General features: G+C 45.6%; 1 protein-coding gene across 2 annotated transcripts in view; it reads right to left on the reverse strand.

Annotated features, from left to right (window-relative positions):
* Positions 1-25,898, reverse strand: part of TNFRSF8 (TNF receptor superfamily member 8) — a 50,168-nt gene that overhangs the window by 19,694 nt on the left and 4,576 nt on the right. The window contains exons 1-7 of one of the 2 annotated variants that reach the window (XM_081056710.1): positions 20,182-20,622; positions 19,896-20,009; positions 13,916-14,068; positions 11,545-11,638; positions 11,013-11,173; positions 8,848-8,961; positions 5,954-6,085 (exon numbers count right to left, since the gene is read on the reverse strand). In XM_081056710.1, the coding sequence (XP_080912836.1) occupies positions 5,954-6,085; positions 8,848-8,961; positions 11,013-11,173; positions 11,545-11,638; positions 13,916-14,003 (589 nt within the window). In that variant the 5' untranslated portion in view covers positions 14,004-14,068; positions 19,896-20,009; positions 20,182-20,622. Of the gene's footprint in view, positions 1-5,953; positions 6,086-8,847; positions 8,962-11,012; positions 11,174-11,544; positions 11,639-13,915; positions 14,069-19,895; positions 20,010-20,181; positions 20,623-25,898 lie in introns of those variants that run through there. The other variant, XM_081056711.1, reaches the window with a different exon arrangement.

The raw sequence follows: 25,898 nt of genomic DNA on the forward strand, positions 1-25,898 counted from the left end.
GTCAGATAGCAGTCTAGTTTCATTCTTTTGCATGTGGCTATCCAATTTTCCGAACACCATTTATTGAAGAGGCTTTCCTTTCTCCATTGTGTGTTTTTGGCTCCTTCACCGAAAATTAGTTACCCATATATGTGTGGGTTTATTTCTGGGCTCTCAATTCTGTTCCATTGGTCTATGTGTCTGTTTTTCTGCCAATACTATAGTGTTTTGATTATTGTTAATTTGTAGTATAAGCTGAAGTCAGGGAGTGTGATACCTCTGGCTTTGTTATTTTTTCTTTTGTGATCTATACAAATTTGACGATTTTTTGGTTCTATTTCTTTGAAAAATGCCATTGGGATTTTGATGGGGATTGCATTAAATCTGTATATTGCTTTGGGTAATATGGCCATTTTAACTATGTTGATTCTTCCAATCCATGAATACGGAATATTTTCCCACTTCTTTGTGTTTTCTTCAATTTCTGTCTACAATGTTTTGTAGTTTTCAGTGTACGGATTCTTCACTTCCTTTGTTAAGTTTACTCCTAGTTATTTTATCCTTCTTGTTGCAATTGCAAATGGGATTGTCTTCTTCATTTCTTTTTCTGAAATTTAGTTGTTAGTATATAGGAACACAATAGATTTTTGTACCTTGATTTTGTATCTTCCAACTGTGCTGTATTTGTCTATTGTTTCTAAGAGTCCTGCCCCATTTTTATTATTTTTTTTACCATGGTGATAGTTTCACAACTTTGTAAATTTCTTTAAAATCATGGAATTGTACATTAAAATAATAGATTTTATGGCATAGAAATTATATCTCAATAAAACTGTTTTTAAAAGTCGGACCTTTCTTCCCAAAGTGATGATTTTAATTAACGATGGGATGAGATCAGTGTGGTAGGTTGCATTATGGGTCTAGCTCCTTACCCTGCCCCATCAACACCCTTTGCCAGGTGACTCTGCAGCTCCTCCAGGTTGAAGCAAGTGTCTGTCTATGTCCAGGACTCACTGATGCCTGAATTTGGCTGTGTGACTTGTCTGGTCAGAACAGGATGGAAGTGACAGTGTGCCTGTTTCCAGGCTGTTCTTCCACTCACCCCCACCCCCCTTTCTGTACTTCCACTACTTCCATGAGGAAACTGTGCCCCAGGTGGGTAGCCAGCCCACTGCTGTGTCCCAAAAGTATGAATGAGAAACACACAGAGCAAACCCAAACCAAACCTAGGAGCCCAGGCAAGACAGCAGAGCCACCCAGCTGACCTACAGAGTGAGAGATGAACGTTGAAATGAATATCAAGGTTGTTTGTAATGTACTGTTCTTGCAGTGATAGCTGGCTGAGACAATCAGATTTGTGTTTCAAAAAATCAAAATGGAAAAAAGGTGGTCCTCATCTCCAGCCAACTGTGCTCATTCAGGAAGGTGGCATGGTGACTATAAACCTTCTAATTTTACTTAAGAGAAACCTGATAAAAAATATAAATAAATAAATTTAAATAGCTCCTGATATTTAAAGGTAGTCTCCATTTTTAAAGTTCTTTTCTTTTGAAATCAACTTTATTGAGGCATAATTTATATAGAAGAAAATGTCCCCTAAGTGTACAGTGGTGAATTTTGAAGAATGTATACCTCCCTGTAACTATAACTCCATTCAAGATCTGGAACAATTAACTTGATCCACCACATAAACAAGATGAAGAATAAAAAGTGTATGGTCATATCAATAGATGATAAAGCATTTGACAAAATTCAACATCTATTTTTGATAAAAACTCTCAGCAAAGTGGGATATAGGGAACATACCTCAACATAATAGCCATATATAATAAACCCACAGCTAACATCATACCCAATAGTGAAAAGCTGAAAGCTTTTTCTTTAATATCAGGAAAAACACAAGGATGTCCACTTTCATCCCTTTTATTCAACATTATATTGGAAGTCCCAACCACAGCAATCAGATAAGAAATAAATGGCATCCAAATTGAAAAGGAAGAAGTAAAACTGTCATTATTTGCAGGTGACACAATATTATAAAGAGAGAACCCTGAAGATTCCACAAAAAAACTATTAGAACTGATAAATGAATTTAGTAAAGTACCAGGACACAAAATTAACATTCAGAAATCAGTTGCATTTTATACACCAATAACAAACTATCAGAAAGATAAATTAAGAAAACAATCCACTTATAACTGCATCAAAAAAGAATAAAATACCTAGGAATAAATTTAACCAAGGACGTAAAAGACCTGTACTTAGAAAAGTATAAGACACTGAAGAAAGAAATTGAAGGCTATACCATGCTCATGGATAGGCAGAAATAACATCACTAAAATGTCCATACTACCCAAAGCAATCAGTACAGCTTCAGTGCAATTCCTATCAAAATACCAATGGCATTTTTACAGAACTAGAACAAATAATCCTAAAATTTATGTGGAACTGCAAAAGGCCTTGAATAGCCAAAGTAATCTTGAGAAAGAAGAACAAAATTGGAGTTACCATGCTACCAGATATTAAACTATACTACAAAGCTATAGTAATCAAAACAGCATGGTACTAGCATAAAAACAGACTTATACATCAATAGAACAGAATAGACAGCCCAGAAATAAACCTATGCCTATATGGTCATTTAACATATGACAAAGGAGGCAAGAATATACCTTGGGGGTAAAGACAGCCTATTTAATAAATAGCGCTGGGAAAAATGAACAGATACATGCAAAAAATGAAACTGGACCAGCTTCTTACACCATACACAAGAATAAACTCAAAATGGATTCAAGACTTAAATGTTAGGCCCAAAACCATAAAACTTCTAGAAGAAAATGTAGGCAGTAAGCTCTTTGACACCACTCTTAGTAGTATTTTCTTTCTTTTTTTTTTTTTTCAGATATGTATCCTCAGGCAAGGGAAACAAAAGAAAAAAATAAATAAGTGGGACTACATCAAAAAAAGTTTTTGCACAGCGAAGAAAACCATCAACAAAATAAAAAGACAACCTACTGAATGGGAGAAGATACATGCCAATGATACATCCAATAAGGGGTTAATATGAAAAACATATAAGGAACTCATACAACTTAACACACACACACACAAAAAAAAAATCCAACTAAAAAATGGTCAGAGAGGACATTTCTCCAAAGAGGAAAATGCATGGCCAATAGACATATGAGGGGGCTCAATATCATTAATCATCAGGGACATGCAAATCAAAACCACAATGAGATATTTACCTCATAACCTATCAGAATGGCCATCATCAATAAATCAACAAACAACAAGTGTAAGAGAGGATATGGAGAAAAGGGAACCCTTGTGCACTTTTGGAGGGATTGCAAATTGGTGCGGCCACTACGGAAAACAGTAAGGGATTCCTTAAAAAATTAAAAATGGAACTACTTTATGACCCAGCAATTCCACTTCTGGGTATTTACCTGAAAAAAATCCAAAACACTAATTATAAAAGCTATATGCACCCCTATGTTCATTACAGCATTATTTACAATAGCCAAGATATGGAAGTAACCTAAGTGTCCATCGATAGACAAATGGATACAGAAAGTGTGGTACATTTATAGAATGGAATATTACTCAGCCATAAAAAAAGAATGAAATCTTGCCATGTGGGACAGCTTGGGTGAACCTAGACGGTATTATGCTAAATGAAATAAGTCAGAGAAAGACAAATACCATATGATTTCACTTACATGTGGAATCGAAAAACAAAATAAGTGAACAAACAAAACAGATACAGAGAACAAATTGATAGTTGCCAGATGAGAGAGGGGTTGAGGGATGGGTGAAAAAGATTAAGAATTTAAGAAGTATAAATTGCCACTTATAAAAACTGTCACGGAATATAAAGTACAGCATAGGGAATACAGTCAATAATATTTTAATAACTATGTATGGTGCCAGATGGGTACTAGACTTATTGGAGAGATTACTTCATATATATAAATGTCTAATCACTATGTTGTACACCTGAAACTAATATAATATTGTATGTCAACCATAATTGAAAAAAATTTTAAATAAATAAATGGTAGTAGATTTTTACGTCTAGGCAGGAGAAATTTTCATTTATCTTGCTTTGCTCTTGGTAGGTCCTTTTCTCCTGAACCTCCTATTTTTCAGGTCAGACACACAGGGAAAGTTGGGGCACCACTGTGGGTACAAGGCCTCGAGCACACAGTGACTATGTTGGGAAGGGCTGCAAGAAATGAGGTTTGGAAGACCCAAGGTTGGTAGGGGGTACACAGAGGGAATTATGGCATGAGGCCTGGAATGTGTCAACTGGGAGGGCCACACTAAGGTGGTCAGCAAGCCTAGACTCGGGCTGTGAGGTTGCCAAGGGACTGCCTACTCTGGGAGCACAACTTAGGTAGGGCACCACTTGATGTCCCACCCACGTGCCCTGCTGACAGACTACGTCGCAGGAGCAACAAAAACCAAAGGAAGCCCAGAGAAGCCTCTTTCCTCCTGCAATGGACCCCCAGTGCCCTCTACTGGCAAAGCCTCACATCGTGCTCACAATAAGAAATGCTTGAAGAGTCCAAGCCTTTGTAGCTGACAGGGTCCTGAAGGGTGAATTGGGAGCTGAGAGGCAATAGGTGGGTAAGAAGCACACTTCCTAAAGCTATCTCTTGTCCTCTATTCCTTCATTGTTCCTTTTTCATAGCATTCTCTCTCACTTTTGGATGTTAACAACGTCTGGAATTTTTCTATGGACTAATTCAATTCTATTCAGTTTTCTTGTATTCCTAGATTGATCATTGCTTCATCTGTAGTAAGTTTTCCTGTTTGTCTATGTTTTTATTCCCTGATTTCTCTCGAAGTCTGAAGATCGTTACTGTTCATTTATATTATGAGAAAAAGGATTGCGCTGAATATTCCAGCAGCTATTGGGGTTTCTTCTGCTGTGTTGTTAGTATGTCCTTTTCAAAATGGGTCTCTTCCCTGAGTAGGAGGTCCACCTGGGAACTCTGTGCCTCCAGGCAGGGAGTGTGAGCTGGCAGTCGTCACTTCAGTGACTGAGCAGAGATAGCCTATGGAGAGGGCGTATTCCCGTATTCCCAAACACACAAAGAGGGCTTTACTGCAGAATATACAGTAGGGCAAAGACCATAGGGCAGTACCACATTGGTAGCCCTAGCTTTCCATAGATATCCCCTCAGTCTCTTTAGCCAAAACGTCGATTATTGTCATCAGGGGTAAAAACCCAGGCACCATCTGTTCAGACTGGCCAGTGCCCATGGTACACCATTGTTAGAAATTTTTAAATTTTATGTTCAAAATGAAGTTGCATCTTGCAGTTCTCCATTTCAAATGCGTCCTTTGTTTGACTTGCCTGCTCTGAGCGCAGAACCTCTCTCGGGATCTTATGAGCAAGTTACCCCTCACTCTTCCTGCAGCCCTCGTGGAACGAACTCTAGGGTGATCTTTCTTCCAATTTGTTTCATGTGTCAATACCCTTCCCTCTGTTTTCTACCACCTAGAAATTTGTTGAAATCTCTCAGCTGCTGATGAATGCTTTTGTCCCCCCACTGTCCAGGGGTTATAATTTTCTGTGCTCTAGCAAATGTCCCCCATCTTGAGTTGGAAGCCTCTTCATAAACTTATATTCATCTATCTTGAGTCAATAAAACAGCCTAGAAAACAACTCAAGATTTTACTAGCCCCACAATTTTAGGAAAAAGAATTCAAAAAATCATTGATGATACAAAGTTTTTGGGTTTTTCCAAAATCATCTTACCAAAATGACAAATTCGGATTTTATTCCACTCACTGGATCTAACTATTCAAAGAAAAAACAAAGCCCAAACCTGACCTAGTTAACAGCTGGGGTTGAAGGTCATGTGCCCAGGTGGGGGTGGGGAGAGGCACAGCTGTAGGGGCACAGACCTCTGCCCCTTGGTTGCGGGTATGGACTGCTCACGCTGGCATTTGGTGACCATACCTGGTGGGAAGATGGGACAAGCGACGCAGCGGGCACAGGAGTTGGTAGCTGATGTGACACAGACCATGCCCGGTCGACATTCACAGACGCGGGAGGAGTTCCACGTGCAAGGTGTCTTCTCCACGAGGTCACCTAAGGGACACAAAGGAGGGTCATAGGGAAGGACCAGGAATGGCAAGGGCAGGGGGTGCAGAGAACCCCCAGGAGGGCAGAGAAGCATTGGCCCAGGAGCAAATGCTCATTTGTTCCATTGAGCAGATCTTCCGCCATGCTCAAGATAATTAAGCTGAGTGAAAGAAGGCAGACGAGAAAGAAGTATATACTATATGATTCCGTTCATCAAAAATGCTAGAAAATGCAAACTAGTCCACAGTGACGGAAAGCAGAATGACTGGCTAGGAATGGGAGCAGAGGTGGGGAATGGTGGGAGGGATGATGAGGAACAGGAGAACTCTTGGAGGTGATGGATAGTTCATTGTCCTGATTGTGGTGATGATTTCACAGTGGCGTCCATATGTCAAAACTTTCCAAATTGCACACTTTAAACATGTGCATTTTACTGTACATCAACTACATCTCAATAAAGTTGTTAAAATAACCCAGAGGACGGGGGTGAGAGGGCATGGACATAGTTGAACCATAACTGGCCGTGATTTGATGATTCTTTAAAACGGGGATAGCCCGTAACCATTTCTGGTTCCCTCTACCTCTGAATAGGTTTGAATTTTTCAATTGATAAAAAGTGTTCTTGTTTTCAAAAGCAAAAAATAAAATGTTAGAGGTTTTGTAAAAGAAGAGGTATAATAATGCACTTATATATGCTTGGGAATATTTTGCATGCTCTATTTATGGGTAAAAAAATAAAGTCATTGCATCAGTAGATTAGACAAATGTGACTTGTTCAGTAAAAATACTTCTCCTGGGTGGGATACTTAGAGACCTCACATGAAAAAGATAAGGGACCGCACAGTCTCTTCCTGCAATCCCCAGAGAGAGCGGAAACTGGAGAGGATTTGGGAAATTTGTACAGAGCATGGCAAGAGTGGGCTCAGCCTTCAGTGAGATGACTTGGGAAGATGACAGCTTTTATCATTACCATAGCTATTAATATAAGCAAGTGCATGTGGCAGTATTCTTAAGCACTCTTCGCAGATTAATCTAATTTAACCTATTTAATTCCCACAACAACTCTCTGAGATACCGTGTTCCCCAAAAATAAGACCGGGTCTTATATTAAGTTTTGCTCCAAAAGACGCATCAGGGGACGTCATCTTGAAAAATCATGCTAGGGCTTATTTTCCGGTTAGGTCTTATTTTCAGGGAAACACGATAGGACTGTTATTATACCCATTTTACAGATGAGGAAACCAAAGCACAGAGAGGTTAAGAGACTTGCTGGAGTTGGAGTTTTTAAGCTACCAAGTGGTTGACCTAAGGTTTGAACCCACACCCTTGAGCTCCAGAGCCTATGCTCTTAGCCCCTGTGCTCTACCCACTCCATTGCCTCAGGGGGCTTCCACTATGAGGGTTAAAGGAATTCGTGGGCCCAGAGCCATTTCGTTTCTCCATCTGAAGTAGTGGCTGTGATAGATTATATTTTTTCCAACAATGGCCACAACAATATTTCTGGCCCTATCTACTCTTCCAGAGCTCTCCACTTACCCACCAAGAAACTTGAGTTTTTCCTTCCCTTGACTCAACAAGTAGAATGTGGGGGAAGTTACACCGTGTGACTTCCGATGCTAGGTCATAAAAAGGGCTGTGGCTTCTCCACCACACACCCCCACCGCCCACCCCATCCTTGGAATCCAGTTTCCAGGCCTTGAGATAATCCAGTCTCCAGCCCAAAGTAAGCCACACAGAGGCCGATATGGAGAGGAAATGAAGCCCCAGACACATCAATGAATAAGCTTTCAGATGATTCTAGCCTCCAGCCTTTGTATTTTCCAGCTGAGACCCCAGACGACGACAGGGAGCAGAGACCAGTTGTCCTCTCATTGCCCTGTCTGAACTCTGACCCACAGAATCCATGAGAACAATGAATGGTTTGTTTCTCATCACTAAGTTTTAAGAAAATTTGCTACGTGGCCTTAGTAACTGGAACAGTGGCCCCCAGGGATGACAGATTGAGTGTTCTTTCCTCTCTCTGGCCTCCCTTGACTCTGGTCTGGGTTACTGCATGAAAGAAACCCTGGACAAGGAGACAGAATCATGCATTCCCCCAATGACTTCTGTGAGTGGGCTGGGCAGCTAACAACAATGGCAGCCTGGGTCCAAGGTCACCTCCCCTGCTCCCTGTGGCCGTCATGGAAGTCATGGGGCAGATGGGGGTGCTATGAGGTTGCGGTGAGCTGGCCGCAGGGAAAACACCGTCAGGATGCCATCCTACTGTGCTCACTCAGCACAGTAGGATGTCACTCAGTAAGTGCTTGTCCAGGGTGTGCTCTAAGAGGCACACAGTGGAGTGACCAGAGCCCACAACCTGGTGGCAGATGCCCTACGTTCAAACTCCAGCCCTGCCAGCCTCGAGGGCTTGTGGCCTTTGGAAGTCCCTTGACTTCCCAGAGCCTCAGTTTCTTCTTCTATAAAATGGGGACAATAGCAATCCGTGTATCACATGATAGTTATGAAAAATCATGAGACAAGTTTAGAACAGGGAGGTGATGAACAAATATTTCCTTGCAGGAAGAGTGAGAGAATGGAAGCTCTCTGAAAAGGGGTAACTGCCCCTAGAAGCTGACTGCTCAAAACGCCAGAGGTAAACCAGGTTCTCAAGGGCTGAACAGTCCAAGACCAAATGTGGGCTCCCCACCCCCAGACTCTCAGCCTCTCCTGTGAGACCCCAACTCCCTGCTCCCTGGAAGGAACCCCTGGAGGAAAGACAAGGCTCTTACCTCCTGAACAGCTCACACAGGCCTTACAGCGACCGTCCCTATCCAGGAAGTAGTCCTGATCACACTGCTTCCTGCAGTCAGATGACCCCTGCAGGCACAGCTGCCGGGATGGCCCTGGGAAAAGAAGCAGAGATGCTCCAGGCCGGGGCCACCTGGGCAGAGACCTCACCTCCCCCGCAATCACTGAAGCCTCCCAGCTCCACAGCCAGCTCCCAGACGCCACATGTGAAATTAGTCCTTCAGAGGGAGTCGTGAGGCTCTGAGAGGCAAGGAATGTGTCTAAGGCCACACAGGAGGAGAGGCTCTGAGCCTCCCCCTCTTTCCACCCCTCCCCCCCGGGGCTTCCAGTCCGCCCCACCAATGATCCACCATTTCCACTCTGCCAGCACCCTCTCCCCACGCTCACTGCTGTGTCACTGCGCTCCTCAAGCTTTGGTACCCACTTTCCCTTTGAGATCAGCAGCAAGCCAAGGATACCCTACTCTCACAACTAAGCGGCATGATACGGGGATCCCAGGCAACGCAATGAGGCAAGAAGCAGAAATCAAAGTGGGAAGGTGCAGAAAGGAAGCTGTCAATCTGTTATGGGCAGATGACGTCGCCGAGGGCACAGATAATCCCAAAGAATCTGCAGGTACATTAATAAAACGAAGAAGTGAATTTAACAACATAGTTGGATCTAATGTTACGACAGCAAAATCCACTGAATGTCTGTCTATTGGTTTGAACTACATGAAATTGTCACTTTGAGAGGCCAGCCAGCTGTCACACATCAGCAATTTCACACAGTTCATGCTCACACTGACAATCAAGGGTCAGAACATGACATTTTGAAAAAGATGCCATTTGCATCGTCATCAGAAATATCAAATACCTAGAAATCTAAGAAAAAGATGTCACTATCTCTACACAGAAGGTAATAAAGCATTACTGGGAGAACTTAAAGAAGGTCAAGTAAGTGTAGGGCTATGCCATCTACTCAACACTGCGACAAGGTGGATTCTCTCCAAACTGACCTACAGACTCAGTGCAATCCAATCAACATCCCAACAGGACGTTTTCTGGAATCTGAAAAGCTGCTTCTAAAAGGTATGTGGAAATGCCAATTACCAAGAAGAGCCAATATGCTGTTGAAGAACAAAGTTAGAGAAGTTACTCCACCATCCATGGAGACTTATTGAAAAAAATGACAGTAATTAAGATAGTATGGTATTTACACAGCATAGACAAAAAGACCCATGGACTAGAATAGCGGCCAGAATCACAGCCGCACAGCAGAGCCAGCATGCCGATCCATGGGGAAAGGACGGTTCATTGGATATGTGGTGCTGGTTCGACTGTATATCCTCGTTGACATTTTTAACGTGACCACTGCCTCACGCCACACCCAAAAGTCAGGGTGGACGGCAGAGCTAAACATGAAAGGCAAAACAGTAGTAAGCCTAGAAAATAAATGTAGGATGCCTTTGAGAATTCAGTGGAGGACTTACAAAGCACTCGTCATGAAGGAAAGATGGATCAATTTGACCACATTAAGTTCTACATCTCTTCATGGAAAGACACCATAAAGAGAATGAGAAGGCAAGCCCAGCGTGGCAGAGGATATGAAGACATAACTATAGGACAAAGGGCTCAAAACCCAGAATTATAAGAAGTCCTACAAATCAATTTAAAAAATATAACAACAAGAGACATGAAAACATACATTCATACAAAGACTTGTTTATCGTTATTCATTATAGCCAATAGGCAGAAACAACTCAAATATCCAAAAACAATTTGGATAAGCAATGTGTGATGTCAGTGGAAGGCTGGCTATTCAGTAATAAACAGGAGCAAACTGGTCCTCCCTCATCTGTCACCATGGGAACGAGGAAGGCATCAAATCGATACTCGCAGAGGCTCACCTGTGCTGTTAGAAGCACCAGCATCTATCTCAGTGTCTGGCAAACAGAAGGGGATTAAAAGTGGCATTAAGTGAGCAAGTCCTTCCATTACCTACTCTGGCCATCGAGGCCTCAGCCCCAGGAGACCTTCAGACCTCTTCTTGCCCCACTGGGGAAGACCACAGCTCAGTGGCCCAGACCACCACACACAGGTCGCCTACCCACCAATCAGACACCATTGCTCTGGGAAACAGCCCGCAGCTTCTCTGAAGAAATTACCTGGATCCAGACTGGGCTTCCCCATGGAGGAAGGAGAGCTGGGATCCCTCATCATTTTGGAATCATTTTCCGGGGTAAAGGGAGGGCCCCCTCCGAGAAGTGTGGTCCTGGCATCGGAGCTTGCTGAGGTCCAGAGGGGTCTGGCCTGGAGGGTGGTGCCACTGGAAAAAAAGCCGGAGATTGGACTGACAGTTCTTCTGATGGGGCAGGGGAGGTCTATGCTCAGGGATAACCCTTTCTACAGAGAAAGGGTCCCCAGATCCTCTGCCCACAGTCTCTAGCAGGTCCACTGTCAGCTCCTGGGAACAAAGGCTATTTTCTAGGCTGCTGGGTCTTCTGTGTACTCAGAGCAGGCTGGACACACAGTAGGGCCTCAAATGACTTGTGGGCTTGGCAGAGAGGCACCCTGGAGCCCTGACACCAACCCAGTTGAACTCCACCCGCACCCCCAGCCCAGCTGAGTCCTGGGCATCCTGTGGGGTGAGATAGCCCCTCACGAAGGTTAGCTGGATGGGAGAGGGTGGGGAATCACCTGGCGGGTGCCTTGCAGTCCTCTGGGCTGGTGCTGCAGTCAGGGCTGGCCCCTGGGGAAGGCAGCTCACAGACAGTGTCCCTCTCCGCTGTACCTGCAGGGGGGGACACAATGCCTCCAGACTTGGTACTGACGAGTCTGAAGACTCCAGGAATTGACTTTTACCACCACAAACCGTAGTCCAGGATGGGGCGCTTAGGAAACACAGCGGCTATCAGCTGTTTGTGCCTGCCTCGCATCCGTTTCACCTTGGGGTAAAGCAGCCCGATTTTCCCCAGAGAATTATTCTTCCCAATCTCAGTATCTGTGTTGAGGGGCTGGGACTGACTGATTCTCAGCCCCTTCCCTTTCTGGAGTAACCATGGGACCAGGCTGGACCAATCAATCCATTCCATTCCTCTGGCCATGGTGGACTGGCTCAGGGATGGGCTCACAATGCAAGCCATGCCTATGAGATGCAGTTTCAAGGTTTTGTTTTTGGTTGTTGAAAATGTAGGAAGGAGAAGTTATCTTTCCACTGGGGTTGGAAAGGAAGCAAGTCTGCGGCTGTGGGTAGACAGCTTACAGATACCTAAACATAGTGGAGTAGAGACGAGAGGTAGGAAAAGGCAGAGCTCCTGGATCCAGCCATTCCTGAAGCTATTCAGAGCTATCCCCAGACTTTTCAGTTACATGAGCCAAAACTATGTCAGACTTTGTTACTTGAAACCCAGAGAGTCCTGAAGATGACTGGGTAGAGGCAGAGTGGAGAGGAAAACACACAACACTTCCTATCAAGTGGACCTGAGTTCTCCTGTCACCTCTGTCACGTCCTAGCTGAGCCAGGCAAGTCAAATGATTATAATACTACACTCTTCACAAGGCTAAACAATCAGTGTATCTCATGTGCCTATCACACGGTGTGACATACAGTAACTGCCAACAAATCAATGCCAGTAAATCCCTTTTCCTCTTCTGGACCCTTGCCCCAACACTTCGACAGTGACCCCCTCCCCACCGTGTGCGATATGATCTGATGTTTGCCGTGCAGGTAGGTATGAGCAATGCTGACTTACCTTGTGTGTCTGCAGTGTGGTGGGGTGACAAGGTCTGGGGGTGAGGTTCAAACCCTGGCTGGGAGAGGCTCTGCTCTGTGGTCCTGAGCAACCTGCCTCAATTGTGGAGTGGGGAACTGGCAAAAGAATTGGAGGTAAAATCTACGGGACTGCGGGTTGGACTGGCTGTGGAGGGCTATGAGTGAGGGAAAGGAGGAAGGAAGGAGGGTGGGGGAGAAGGGAGTGGGAGGGGGCTTCGGAAAAGAACCAGGTTGGGTGAAAAGATCATGGGCTTAGTGTTGGCACTATTCTCCCCACTGGACATGGCTCCCTCTGATCCCATCTTGCTCCCTCCCCATGTTCCCTGTGTGGCTGTGGCATCTCTTCTGGGCTGTGGTGCAAAGCCCACCCACTCCCCATGCCTCCCTTTTGAAAGGTACTCTCAATGCCACCCACACAGACTCTGTGGCCCTGATCACCTCTCTGGCCACTGACCCTCCTTGTACTGTCAGAAAATTAGAAGCCCAGAGAAGATAAGGAACTTGTCTGAGGTCACATAGCACATTGGAAAAGGAACCTAAGTTTCTCCATCTTGATCCTGGTGCCCAATCTCTTGGCTACTCCAACTAACTCCCAAAGCCTCTGTCATGCAGGGCGGCCTGCGGGGTCTCTGGTCCCGCTCCCCACATAAGAACGCAAGATATGGCTAGGCCAAGAAGGAACACCCACGGGGCCATAGGTAGGGGAGTCATACCACCATAGTCTCCCTGGAGGATCCACACGACCTGCAACCTGCTGTCCGCTTCTCTGCCTGCCAACCAACTAACACACCAACGCAGCCGCAGCAGTTATGTCAGTGGCTAATTGGCTCACTGGTTACAGCTGATGGCCAATTAGCCACAGCTGACGGCCATCTACTACCCGAGTCAGCACCTTTCCACGTGAGGCCGAGAGCCTGGAAACCGCTCTCTGGGACTCTGTCCCCACAGCCTCGACTGTGAAACAGGGAAACCAGACCTAATCTGGGAAACTCCCAGGACACAGATTTGAGGTTTCTTTCTTGTTTATCAAGCATCAGAGAATTTTGCCCCAAGGCTCAAACCAACCCAAGACCTCTTCCAGCCAGCCCTGTGCCTTGGGCCACCAGGGTCTCTGAGCCTGGGACACAGGTGAGGGGAAGGGGCACCCAGGGGGTGCTGGGTGCCTGGTGTATCATCCTGAAAGGAGATGTGATCTGTCCCACAGGCAGGAGGAAGTGGGAGGTGGGAAGTCACCTGGAGGTCAGGGTAGGGGAGGCGGCATCAGCCAAGGTCCTGGGCTGAGGGTGGGGTACTTACCTGGGAACTTGACAATCATCCCTGTGGGGCAGATGGAGTGGGGGAAGCAGCGGGCACAGGAGTTGATGGCTGTTGTGGCACAGAACATGCCAGGCCGGCACTCGCAGACACGGGAGGAGTTCCATGAACATGGCTTCTTCTCCACGAGGTCATCTAAGGGACATAGAGAAGGGTCACAGAGGACAGAGGGAGGACGAGGGAAGGGGTCCAGAGGACACCTCCCCCCAGGGACAGTCCAGAACATGAGAGAGGATGCTGCTGTGGCTTTCAGCTGGGCAGGGCAGCCGGCAGGCTCAGCCCGTCTTTCCAGAGTATTCTCTAGATGAGAACAGAGGGCAGGTGGGGTCACTGAGGCGGCCTCCACCTCTCAACCCACATCCCTGGTGATCACTAAAATGGTATTAAACATAAATTAATGTCCCAATTTTAAAATAGGCAAAAAAGAAGGGACATTAAATGAATATTTCTAAGTAAAAGAAGCCAATTTGAAACGGTTACATACTGTGATTCCAACTACATGACATTCTGGAAAAGACAAAACTATAGAGACAGTAAGAAGATCAGCAGTTGCCAAGGATCAATGGGAAAGGGTGGGGGAGGATAAATGGACAGAGCAGAGGATTTTTAGGGCAATGAAACTACTCTGTATGATACAGCAATAGCGGATAAATGATATTACACATTTGTCAAAAACCATAGAACGTACAATACCAAGAGTAAACCTTAAACTATGAACTTGAGTTAATAATGTACCAATACCAGTGCATCAACTATAACACTGTACCACACTAATGCAAGATGCTGATAACAGGGGAACCAGGGGGACCAGGTGAAGGAGAGGGGGCATATGGGAACTCTCTGCATTTTCTGCTCAAGTTTTCTATAAATCTAAAATTGTTCTTTTTTAAAAAGTCTATTAAGTATTTTGGTAGTGAGCCAAGGATTTAAGAAAATTTTTCTCCAGAGAAGATATATAAATGGCCAGAAAACATATGTCCACACAAGCAATTGTACATGAATGTTCATAGCAGCATTATTCATAATAGCCAAAAAGTAGAAGTAACCCAAAGGCCCATCATCATACACAAAATGTGGTCTGTCCACGCAGTGCAGTATTATTCAGCCATAAAAAGGAAAGACATCCTGACACACGCGACAACATGGATGAATCTTGAAGACATTATGCAAAGGAAAGGAAGCTGGACACTAAAAGCCACATACTGCATGGTTCCATTTATATGAAACGCCCAAAGTAGGCAAGTTCATAGAGACAAATTTGTAGATGGGAGGAGGAAAGAATTTGGGAGGTAAGGAGTTTCTTTTTGGGGAAGTGGAAGTTCTGGAATTAGACAGTGGTGGTGGTTGTATATAGTGAATATAATAAAACCACTGCATTGTACACTTTAAAATGATGAGTTTTATCTCAATAGAAAAAGGTCACTGGTAATTAATTAATTAATTAAAGCGAACACCCCCGGAAACCAACAAGGGGCCTCCTTGGTTAACCAGAACTGAAGACTTCCTGAAATATGGAAGGCAGATGGGCATGGGTGGAAGAAGGAGACCACAGCCCCAAATACGGCGAAGAGGGTTACGCTGGGAGAGGCTCTGGAGTGGGTGCCTCTCCAGAGTGGGTGCATGGCAGGCGCCAGCCCTAGGGAATCTGATAGGGAGTGCAGCAGGAGCATCCAGGTGGGGCAATGTCACCAGACTGCTCATCCACTTATGCCAGGCAACTAGAAGCCAAGCATCTCCCCAAAGAGGATCCTGGGTGAGGTGAGCTGGGCAGTGCTCTGGGGCTGGTCAACCTGGGAGGAAAGGACCCTAAGACCCAGAAGACCAGCCACTGGCAGATCCTGCCTGGCACCCCACACCACCGGCTTACCAGCCATCGGAGCTGGGTTTCACAAGCCACATGAGTCATGAGACACAATGTACAGAACTAGAAGTCACCAAACACAGGGGAAAACCAGCACCAAGGAAAAAAGAGCCCCAAACTCAATGAGAACTAACGCTTGAGGAAGCAGACAGAAAACAGAACAAGTCTTTAGAATCAGTATAATTACTATTCTCAAAGATGAAAACGGAAATTGCAGCTATAAAAAAGAGTCCCTGCAGCACAATGCTGTGTTCACTGATTCCACTTTCACCTGGGCTCAGAAAAAGACTACATTTCCCAGCCGCCCTTGCAGTTGCGTTGAGGTCATTTGACTGGGTTCTGGCCAATGACATGTGGGCAACAGTGATAAAATTCCTCTCCCAAGCCTGGCCCTTAAAACCATCTCTGAGACTCTCAACTTTCTCTTCCTTGCCATAGGGACCCTGGTGTAGCCCCTAACTCTCACCTGCACCCCAGAAGCTGTACTGAGGAGAGAATAAATCCTGAGAATTCTCAAAAATCTGGAGAGAAGCATTCTGAGGGTAGTGAGTCAACATCCCTGAAAAACTAAAGGAAAAACCCTCAGAATAACAGCCGCACATAATGTCACTGGCCTGGGCAGAGGTGGAAAAGACTGCCTGGACTTGTCCACTTCCGGGAAGCCGGGCCAAGTGGTGGAAATGAGCAGAATCCCCAGGAGTGGGATACACCCCTTTCTAAGCAGTAGGAGCAGTGATAAAAGACTATCTGACAGAAGGGAAAGCAGATCCCTTCGAAAATCCCATGGCTGGCTGCACGCTGCCTCCACCCAGGCCCACAGACTCCTCCAGACTCCTCAAACGAGTTTCAAAAGGAACACTCAAGATTCTTTACGAAATGAAACGTAGAATTACCACATGATCAGCAATTCCACTGCTGAATATACACGCAAAAGAATTGAAAGCAGGGACTTGAACAGACATTTGTACAACCATGTTCTCAGCAGCATTATTCACAATAGCTAAAAGGTGGGACAACCCAAGTGTCCATGGACATGAATGGATACACAAAATATGGTAGATCATACAGTCAAATTATCAGAGACTAGAATGGTGGTTGCCAAAAGCGGGGGGATGGGGTTGGATGGATGGAGAGCTAATGTTTAATAGGAACAGTTTCATTTGAGAAAGATAAAAAAAAGTTGTGGAGCTAAATGATGGTGATGGGTGCCCCCAAATGTGAATGTACTTAATGCCACTGAACAGTACACTTAAAAATGGCTAAAATGAGAAATTTTATGTGATGCATAGTTTACTACAATTTTTTTTTAACTTTTATTTATTTTAAGTGTGTTTTTCCAGGACCCATCAGCTCTGAGTCAAGTAGTTGTTGCAATCTAGTTTTGGAGGGCGCAGCTCACAGTGGCCCTTGCGGAGATCGAACCGGCGACTTTGTTGTGAAGAGCACCACGCTCTAACCAACTGAGCTAACTGGTCGCCCCACTACAATTTTTTAAAAGTAATACTCAGTCCCCAGCTGAAACTCTGAGCTGAGAAGACAAACTAGAGCCCAGTGAGGCGGGGCAGGTATAAAGGGGAAATCACCCCCCACTGTATCACGGCATAAAGGTTAAGCCTGAGCAAGAAGGCAAGCTCCAACAAGGCAACTCTGCAAACATGCTGTGAAAGAAGCAAGGGAAGAAAGAGGGAAGGTAAACAAGAGAAAGATCTAAAAAAGATAGGACCATACAGTTTACAAAGGCTAAGAACCCAGTCTAAAACAAATAGAAACAATCACAGAGTGCTTCACACCCTAAAGGAACTTACTAAGAATGTAAGTTCAGTAAAGGAAGAGCGCAAAGAAGAGATGATTTTTTTTAAAGCATGAGATAAGAAGGAAGAGCTAAAAACAAAACAAAACAAAAAAACCAAAAGAAAAAACTGAGATGTACAGCACCATCATTAGAAATCCGATCAATAAAACATCAACGTCCTGGGGGCGCTGGGGCTACTGGGGGGCAAGAAGCAGGAGATTAAACAGAAAACCGAGTTAATGGCATAAAGAAAATATTTTGAGAAAATACCAGTGAATGCAAAGTAAAATGACAAAGATGTTAACGCAGATAGACAAGGAGGAAAGATAATCAAACATAAGGATAATGGAAGATAATCAAACATAAGGATAACGAAACAGTCCATAAAATTGACATTGAAATATATGTATTTAACAGAGAGAAAAATCCACGTCAATTTCCCTGTAATGAAGGAAGAACTAGATTTGCAGATAGAAAAGACAAACCAGATACCAGGAAGAATTGTGTTTGCCAACAATTAATATGCCTTGTTTCCAAACAAGGCATATTCTGGCAACATTTTTGGTCCTTAAGGATAAACACAGAATTATTCTTGCAGTCACCTACCAAGAGGAAAAAAGAAGGCTGATTGCAGGCCCCGCCACAGCAACACTAATCACAAGAAGACAATGTACCAGTGATTACAAAGTTCTAGGGAAAACATGTCCCAGGAATAACATTATACCTGCTCAAGTTGTCATTCAAGTACAAAGGCAGTAAACCATTCTCCAACATGAAAAAAGTCAAGGAATGTGCGAAGGTGAGTCCTTTTTAAGCTTAATTACTTCATTTTTCATTACAGGGAGCCAATCTACTCTATACCGTCCCAACATTTTTAACAAGTAGAATATGACTTTAACACAAGAGGGATTGGTTCCTTAACTGATTCCTGACTGCTTGCTGATTTTCATAACCTCTTTTCTTAACTTTAGAGGGTTGTGTTTTTTTTTAGGAAATACTGTCTCTTGTGATAGTTTAGTTTCTTCACTTTAGCTTCTTCCTGATACATTTGTATAACATTAAATGTAATCATTTTAATGCCATAAATAGTATAATGTCATCCTCTTAAAATTCCTTCTTTCTATGGTTGTATAGTCTGGCTACTAACCTATCCATTTTTTCTCTATATATAGATATACAGAGAAATGTCAGTCATCCAGTGGTGGTGGAGGGACAAAGTTGGCTTTCTTCCTTACACTTCTGTATTGCTTGAATTTTTTAAATTTTTGATAGTGAACACATGTAACTTTCACTTAATAAAATGCAGCCACTGATTTTAAAAATTTAAACCTATACCAGCGAAATGCTGACATAAATAAAGAATGGCAATACTAATATCCAACAAAAATGGAATTAAGGCAAACACTATAAGGAACAAAGAACTATATTTCATGATGATAAAAAGTCCAACTCACCAAGAAAACATAATATTCATGAACAATATACCTAATAACATATCTTTGACATATATATACATATATATATATATATATATATATATAAAGCAAAACTAGAACACAATGAAAATCTGATAAAATACAAGCATAAAGGGAGCTAGATTTTTAATACATCCATCTCAGAAATCAACCCCTGTGAAGGTGACAAAAATAAGTAAGAATGTATATTATTTAAATAATACAATTAACAAACTTGATCTAATAGGTATATGTAGAATTGTGTATGCCACAAACAGAATACACATTTTTTCGAAACACACTAAACGTGCTAAAAAATATGAATGTTTATTAAGCAAGAAATCTCAAGAAATTTTCCCACCCCATTTCCCAAAAAACCCACACAAAAGCAAAACGAACACCAGAGAGCACACAAACCACATTCATTACCCGTCATAAGAAATTAACAACAAAAGCACCATTGAAAGAGTTCTCCTGGAAACACAGAGGTCTCAGGGAAAAAACACAGCTCTTGATGTCAGACCATCAGCTCAAACTCCACTTGGGCCTCTTACAAGAGTTTTGTAACTTTGAAAAGTCCCTTAATCTCCCTAAGCCTCAGTTTCCTCACCGTAAAGCAGGGATAAGAAAAGAACCGAACCTTCCCCTGGGAGGTTTGGGAAGATTAAACTCAATAAACGTGAGTCCCTCTCTTGAGGAAACATGTTAACTAAGTTTCTCCAAAAAGTATAGATGCAAAACATCATGGCTGACATCAGTTCACAAATCTGGGGGGTAAACTGAGGCACCAGGAGGTCCATTCAGAGTAGTTACCAAATGTTGAGGATCCCACCGTCCCGAGGACAAGTCTCTTACCTTCACAGCTCACACAGGCCACGCACCGGCACTCCTGGTCCAAGTAGTAGTCCTGCCCACACTGCTTCCTGCAGTCAGATGGGCCCTGCGGGCACAGCTGCTTCAGGGACAGCTCTGGAAAAAGAAGCAGAGAAGCTCCAGGCCAGGCCCCGTCAGCACAGACCTCCCCTCCCCACCCTCCACCTCTCATCTCTGAAGCCCTTCCCAGCAGCACCTCTAGACCCCCGAACATGGCGGTGCAAGTCTTGTGTGACAGTTGCAGGTATTGATGCCCAAGAAGACTGACCTTGGCAGGCAGGCAGAAGCCGCAGCACGGGTCAGGGAGAAGAGCTGGGCCCGGGGTTCCAGGGCTGCCACGTGCCAACTGTGTGGTTTGGGGCAAGTCACAGTGACCTCCTGGGCACTATTCAGTGAGTAATAGGAGGCACCTCCTAGGCTTGTTGAAAGCATTAAAGGGATTGTGAAGATAAACGCGTGTCAAGTCCTGCAGCCGCCCTTGGCACGCAGCCAGCACGGGCTGAGCACTGGTTGTTACCATTCCTGGCAGGTAGGAACTGGGGAGCCATAGTCCATAGACCGTGCCCAGCAGTCCCTGACTCCCAGCGTACAGGGATGGCAGACGCATGACTTTGAGGCCGAATCCATGAGGCAAAAGGGTGGGGGTACTGGCTGTCCACAGGATGTTCAGCTGCCCTGCTCCCTCTCTGCCTGATGTTCTAGCCGGGATGCTTCTCACAGCCTGCTTCCTGGACGAGCACGTGACCCAGGCAGGCCAATCAGAATACCTCATGTTTGTGGATGGGCACGTGACCCAGACAGGCCAATCAGAGTCCATCTCCCTCATCGCTGTGATTGGTCCATGGGCACATGACCCATGCCTGCCCACGAGCCTCATCTCTGAGAGTTTCACAAAAGCTACCAGGAAAGAGCCCCTCTTTTTACGTTGGATTTCAGGTCGAAAGGGCAGTTTAAGCCCAGAGCTGCCGGATCATGGCTGCTGTTGTTTGGGCAGGGCCCACCTGAGAAGGAGGCGACTCAGAGGCCACAGACGCAGAGAAATGGACTCCTGATGACGTCATTCAAACCTGAATCGATGGAGCCCTGGGCTTCTCTGTCATTGAGCCAATTGTTTCTCCTTTGTCTTGTTTGGGCCTAAGTGAGTTAGGCTTCTGTTAGTTACAACCAAAAGAATCTAGACCAAGCATTCTCAACATTTCTTGTGCCCCTTAGTCATCTGGGGGAAACCCGTGGATACGGTTCAGAATCATGTTTTTAAAGAGTATACAATAAAAGACATAGGATTACAAAGGAACCCGGCTATGCTGGAATACAGATATTAAAGCATTACACAAAATAATTTAACAGGAATATGTGTGAGTTTTGTAAACTCCTTCAATAAGATCTAATAACTACCGTACTTTAAAAGTAGTGATGAGGTTAAAGAGTATGTCATGAGACCTGCAGCAATTGTGACATAATCGTAATATACTATGAGACTATCGGATTCCTACTGATGGAGAAACTGCAAGGACTACTACAACTACCGTGCTTTTTTGCCTTAATTCATAATGGAAGGCATTCTTAAAGGAAATTTTAGTTCGAGGCTAATGAAAACAAGTGCACTCGTTCAGGCACCCGCCCCCATGAAATCTCCCCTGGGACCCTGCGGAGTCCATGAGCCCCTGCTCTAAAATCACATGCAAGTTCCTCTCAAACATATTAGCTGGATGGCTGATCCCCTCTAGCTCAGAACACTTCAATAGCTCCCCAGTGGTCTTAGAGGGACACATCTGATGCCATTACTCCTTGCCTAAAACTTTCACAGGCTTCTGATAGAGGCCTAGGTCCTCACCATGGCTAATGAGATTCTGCCCACCCGTATCCCCCTTGCTCTCTGGTCTCTAACCATACGAGGGCTCCCTGTTCCCCAAAGGGCCATGCTCCCTTCTGCCCCCAGGGCCTTTGCACGAGCTGGGCCTCTGCCAGGCATGCTCCTTTCCCTTTTCCCCCAGTAAACTCCCACTCAGCCTTCACATCCTAGGGGAGACATCACTTCCTCAGCAACCTGATCAGGACCACTGTCATAAACTGTCAGAGACCTATGGACCTCGCTCTCCTGTTGTCATTGCACGATTATTTGTGGGATAAATTGTCTGAGTGTCTGAATTCCCCTTGTGAATGTCAGCTCTTCCAGGATGGATCTTTCCATTTCTGCTCACCCTATCACTGGGCCCGGCACATATTTGATCAATACATGTTCTGCCAACCTAATCAATAGAGTGCTCAGCCTGGCACTGCCAGGCCGCACCCAGACTCCTGGTCTGGTATTGTTCACTCACTGCAGACACTCTATGCTTCAGTCAACCTGGGCACATTGGTCTTTCCTCTGCTACCCCTCACGTATCCTGGAATGTTGTTATGGACTGAATTATGTCACCCTCAAAAATACATGCTGAAGTCCTACTTCCTAGTGTCTCAGAATGTGATTTTTATTCTGAGATAGGGTCCTTACAGAGGTACTCAAGTTAAAATGAGGTCATTAGGGTGGGCCCTTATCCAATATGACTGGTGTCTTTACAAAAAAGGGGAAATTTGGACACAGAGACCGACATGCATACGTGACGATTGCAGTCAGGCGGTCACAAGCCAAGGAACTACCAGAAGGTAGGAGAGAAGCCAGAACCTTCCCTAGAGACTTCAGAGGGAGCATGACCCTGCCAACGCATTGGTCTTGGACTTCTAGCCTCTGTAACTAAGAGACGATTAATTTCTGTAGCTTAAGACACTCATTTTGTGGTACTTTGTCAATGGCAACCCTAGGAAACTAATACACATGTTCTTTGCCCAGACTAAAATGAGCCTCTATCTCCATGTGTACCCGCTGGGAGCCCTTCGCATCCAGCCAAGTCAGTCTTATGGAACTTTCCTGATCATCGGACGCCATCCAGATCCCCTTTCTGGGCCCCTTTAAAATTGCTTCTCAGTGCCAGGGGCTGCCCTGGGCTGGACTTCAGAAACCCTCTTCTTCAGAAAATACGCTCAAGGGCTCAGTGTGACTAATTTGGTAGCGGGATTGTTTTTTCACTTAACCCAGTTACTGAGCACCACCTTTATGCCAGAACTACTCCCATCGAGCTTACACTAGCCTGGGGAAGAGAGACAAGCAAGTCAAGAAAGAAATTAGCGGGCAGCCGGTTGGATCAGTGGTTAGAGTGAGGCACGCATCACACCAAGGTCGCCGGTTCAATTCCCACATGGGCCAGTGAGCTGCGCCCTCCACAACTAGATTGAAACAACAACTTGACATGGAGCTGATGGGTCCTGGAAAAACACACTGTTCCCCAATATTCCCCCAATAAAAATAAAAATTTAAAAAAAGAACAAAATTAGCAAGTTGGTTCCCAATGTGGTTACAAACTGAAGAAAATAAAGCAGCTACGAGTAGGAAAGTCCACACGGAATGGAGAGAGAGCTCTAGAGAGTGTGGGCTGGTGGCCTCACTGAGTCCCAGGGGACTGAAGGCAGTGGCAGCGGCCCAGAGGGCTGGGGGAGAGCATTCCAGGCAGAGGGCGCTGCTAGTGCAAAGGCCGGAGGGGGAATGAAGCATGGCTTGTGCAAAAAACGAAAGGCCACGGGGGCTGGGGCAGAGGGAGCAGAAGAATTATGAGTGTTTATTTTCCTTTTCTTCTTTCCCCATTTTCCACAGAGATCTCATTCCCTGAGTAGCACTTGCATAATCAGAAACCTTAAGAAAGGTTTCCGAGTTGTGGTGGGACTCTTAGAACTGGTTCCCAAGTGTCCCTCTGCCCTGCCCTGCCTCCGGCCATACTCTATTCCCAGTCTCTGATCAGCGCCTTAGCCACTCCAGATGTTCTCAAGTTTGTCCTAACAATCCTGTCACTGCCTCTCACCTCTGGCTCCGCCTCAGGCGGGCAGGCCACCCAGCCACAGCTGCTTTGGCCCAGAAACTCCCCTCACGGAACCTGAGCCCCAGGTCCTCCATCCTCCCCTCCCCCGCTCCCCTTCACACCCTGTGCCCGGCCTTGGCATATTCTGTGCCCTCTAACCAGAGCAAATCCCCGCCCCACCTTGGCCTGGGACATTCCTGCTCATCCTTAGGACTCCTTTAGATGCCAACAGCTCAAGAAACCCCCCCCCCCTGAATGCTCCAACTAAGTTAGGCCCCCCAGGAATATGTCCCCATGTCTCCCAGCAGTACAACACCAGGTTCTAACAGCCTGTTGCAGCACACACATTTGTTGAAGGGCTTCCCAGCCCACAGGCTGCCCTTCTTGATGAACTATCCCACCCCCTTCCCCAGCAGTAGTCCAGGATAGTCCTGGCCTTGGGGAAGCAGAGCAGAGGTGGACATTGGGACTTATTTGAGCCATCAGAGGCTTTCTTTTCAGCTTTAGAATTAGGGCTGAAAGATGTCTGTCAAGTGTCCCTCCTGTTGCCTGAAGGAGAACCACAGCCTGGGGAGGGAGTCAAGCTTGGCCAAGGGCAGGCGGGCAGGGAAGGCCGCCTCCTCTTCCTCCCTCCTGCTCACAGCCCTTGGAGAAACCCTCAGCTCCTGGGACCATAAGGGACACTCCCACTTGGCCCGAAACAAACCATGGTCTCCACCTGACACCAGGCCTGGGTAGGTCTTGCACATCTGCAGGGAGATGTTCCTATGGGGAGTGAAGAGGGTATCCAGGAAGCAGGGTGCAGAATAATGAGGGGTTTGTAGCCCCCACATGGGCTCTTGTCTGATATGCTCTGTGGCCGCCCAAAGGCAATGCCTTGGGGGTCAATACAAATAAGACTGAAGCGTTTGGGGTTTCAAGTTAGAGGGCCACGTTCAAACCCCCTCCCCCAACCCTGAGCCACTTAGTAGCACATGACCATGGACAAATCCCTGAACCCTGGCATGTTCAATTTTCCTCTCTGGGTTTGCCATCTGGGTTCAGGCAGCTGATGTGTACAGGTAAAGGGCTCAGTACCGTGGCTGATAGGAGGTGTGCTCCATCATTGGTAATTGTTACGAAACAGTGAACGAGCTTCCTGTCACTAAGGGTGTGTAAGCAGAGGACCCAGGATCAGCTGTCAGCGATGCTAGAAAGGGCCCTACCGGCCTGGGTGAGAGGAGAGATTCAAGACATCTAAACTCAGTCTCAAAGGTCTTCCCGTTTCCTTCCTCCACCAACCCGCCCCCGTATAAAACCTGCCACACAGCTGAGCACTGATGGTAGAGGGCGGGCAAAATGTCAGAAATTTCCCCAAGAAACCGAGGAAGGGGTTTTTGTGGGTTTTTCGTTTTTCCTTTCTTGCCTGCCCAGAAGCACAAGGTCAATAAAACTCCACCAAAATGCCCCGCCCACCACAGCAGCATGAGGTGCTCAGCCACCCCTAGTCACCGGGCCTTGGGGAAGGCACCTGGGGGAAGGGAGCCCCTCTTCCCAGTCATAGCATTTAAGTGGGGGAGCCTGCCACCAGGATGTCTGTCTCTCAAGACCCCACCAAGCTGGGATCCAGGGGGCTGGGGGATGAGGAAGGAGGTGTCTGTCCTTCTCCCTGCAGCTAGGACTGTGGGTCTTATGGAAAATCACATGAGGGCCACCGCACTCCAGAGCCCTGACTGCACTTGGCCTGGAGGTAAACAGTGTGCCACCAGCCGCACAGCACTGGGCGGGTGTGGGAAGGCTTTATGCAGGAAGGAGTGTTAGGACTGCAGCAGGTGGGGATGGTGGCGGAGGGCGTCCCAGGTGCCAACAGGCATGTACAAAGGCCCAGAGATTTGAAAGCACACAGTAGGTCCAGAGGACACCAAGCACAGCAGTTCCTGCAGAATGACCAAGGAAGGAAAAACTGGAAAGGTGACAAATGACCTCACTATTAGAAGGAGGAATAAAAAATTGTTGGATGGATGGGTGGAAGTATAGATGAAAAAGGGGATTGAAGAGTGGTGGGTAGATGGATGGGGATGGATGGGAAGATAGATGGGAGAGGGTTGGGTGGGGG

The sequence above is a fragment of the Rhinolophus hipposideros genome (assembly GCF_964194185.1).
Source record: "Rhinolophus hipposideros genome assembly, chromosome: 8".
In the NCBI taxonomy this organism is placed as follows: domain Eukaryota; kingdom Metazoa; phylum Chordata; class Mammalia; order Chiroptera; family Rhinolophidae; genus Rhinolophus; species Rhinolophus hipposideros.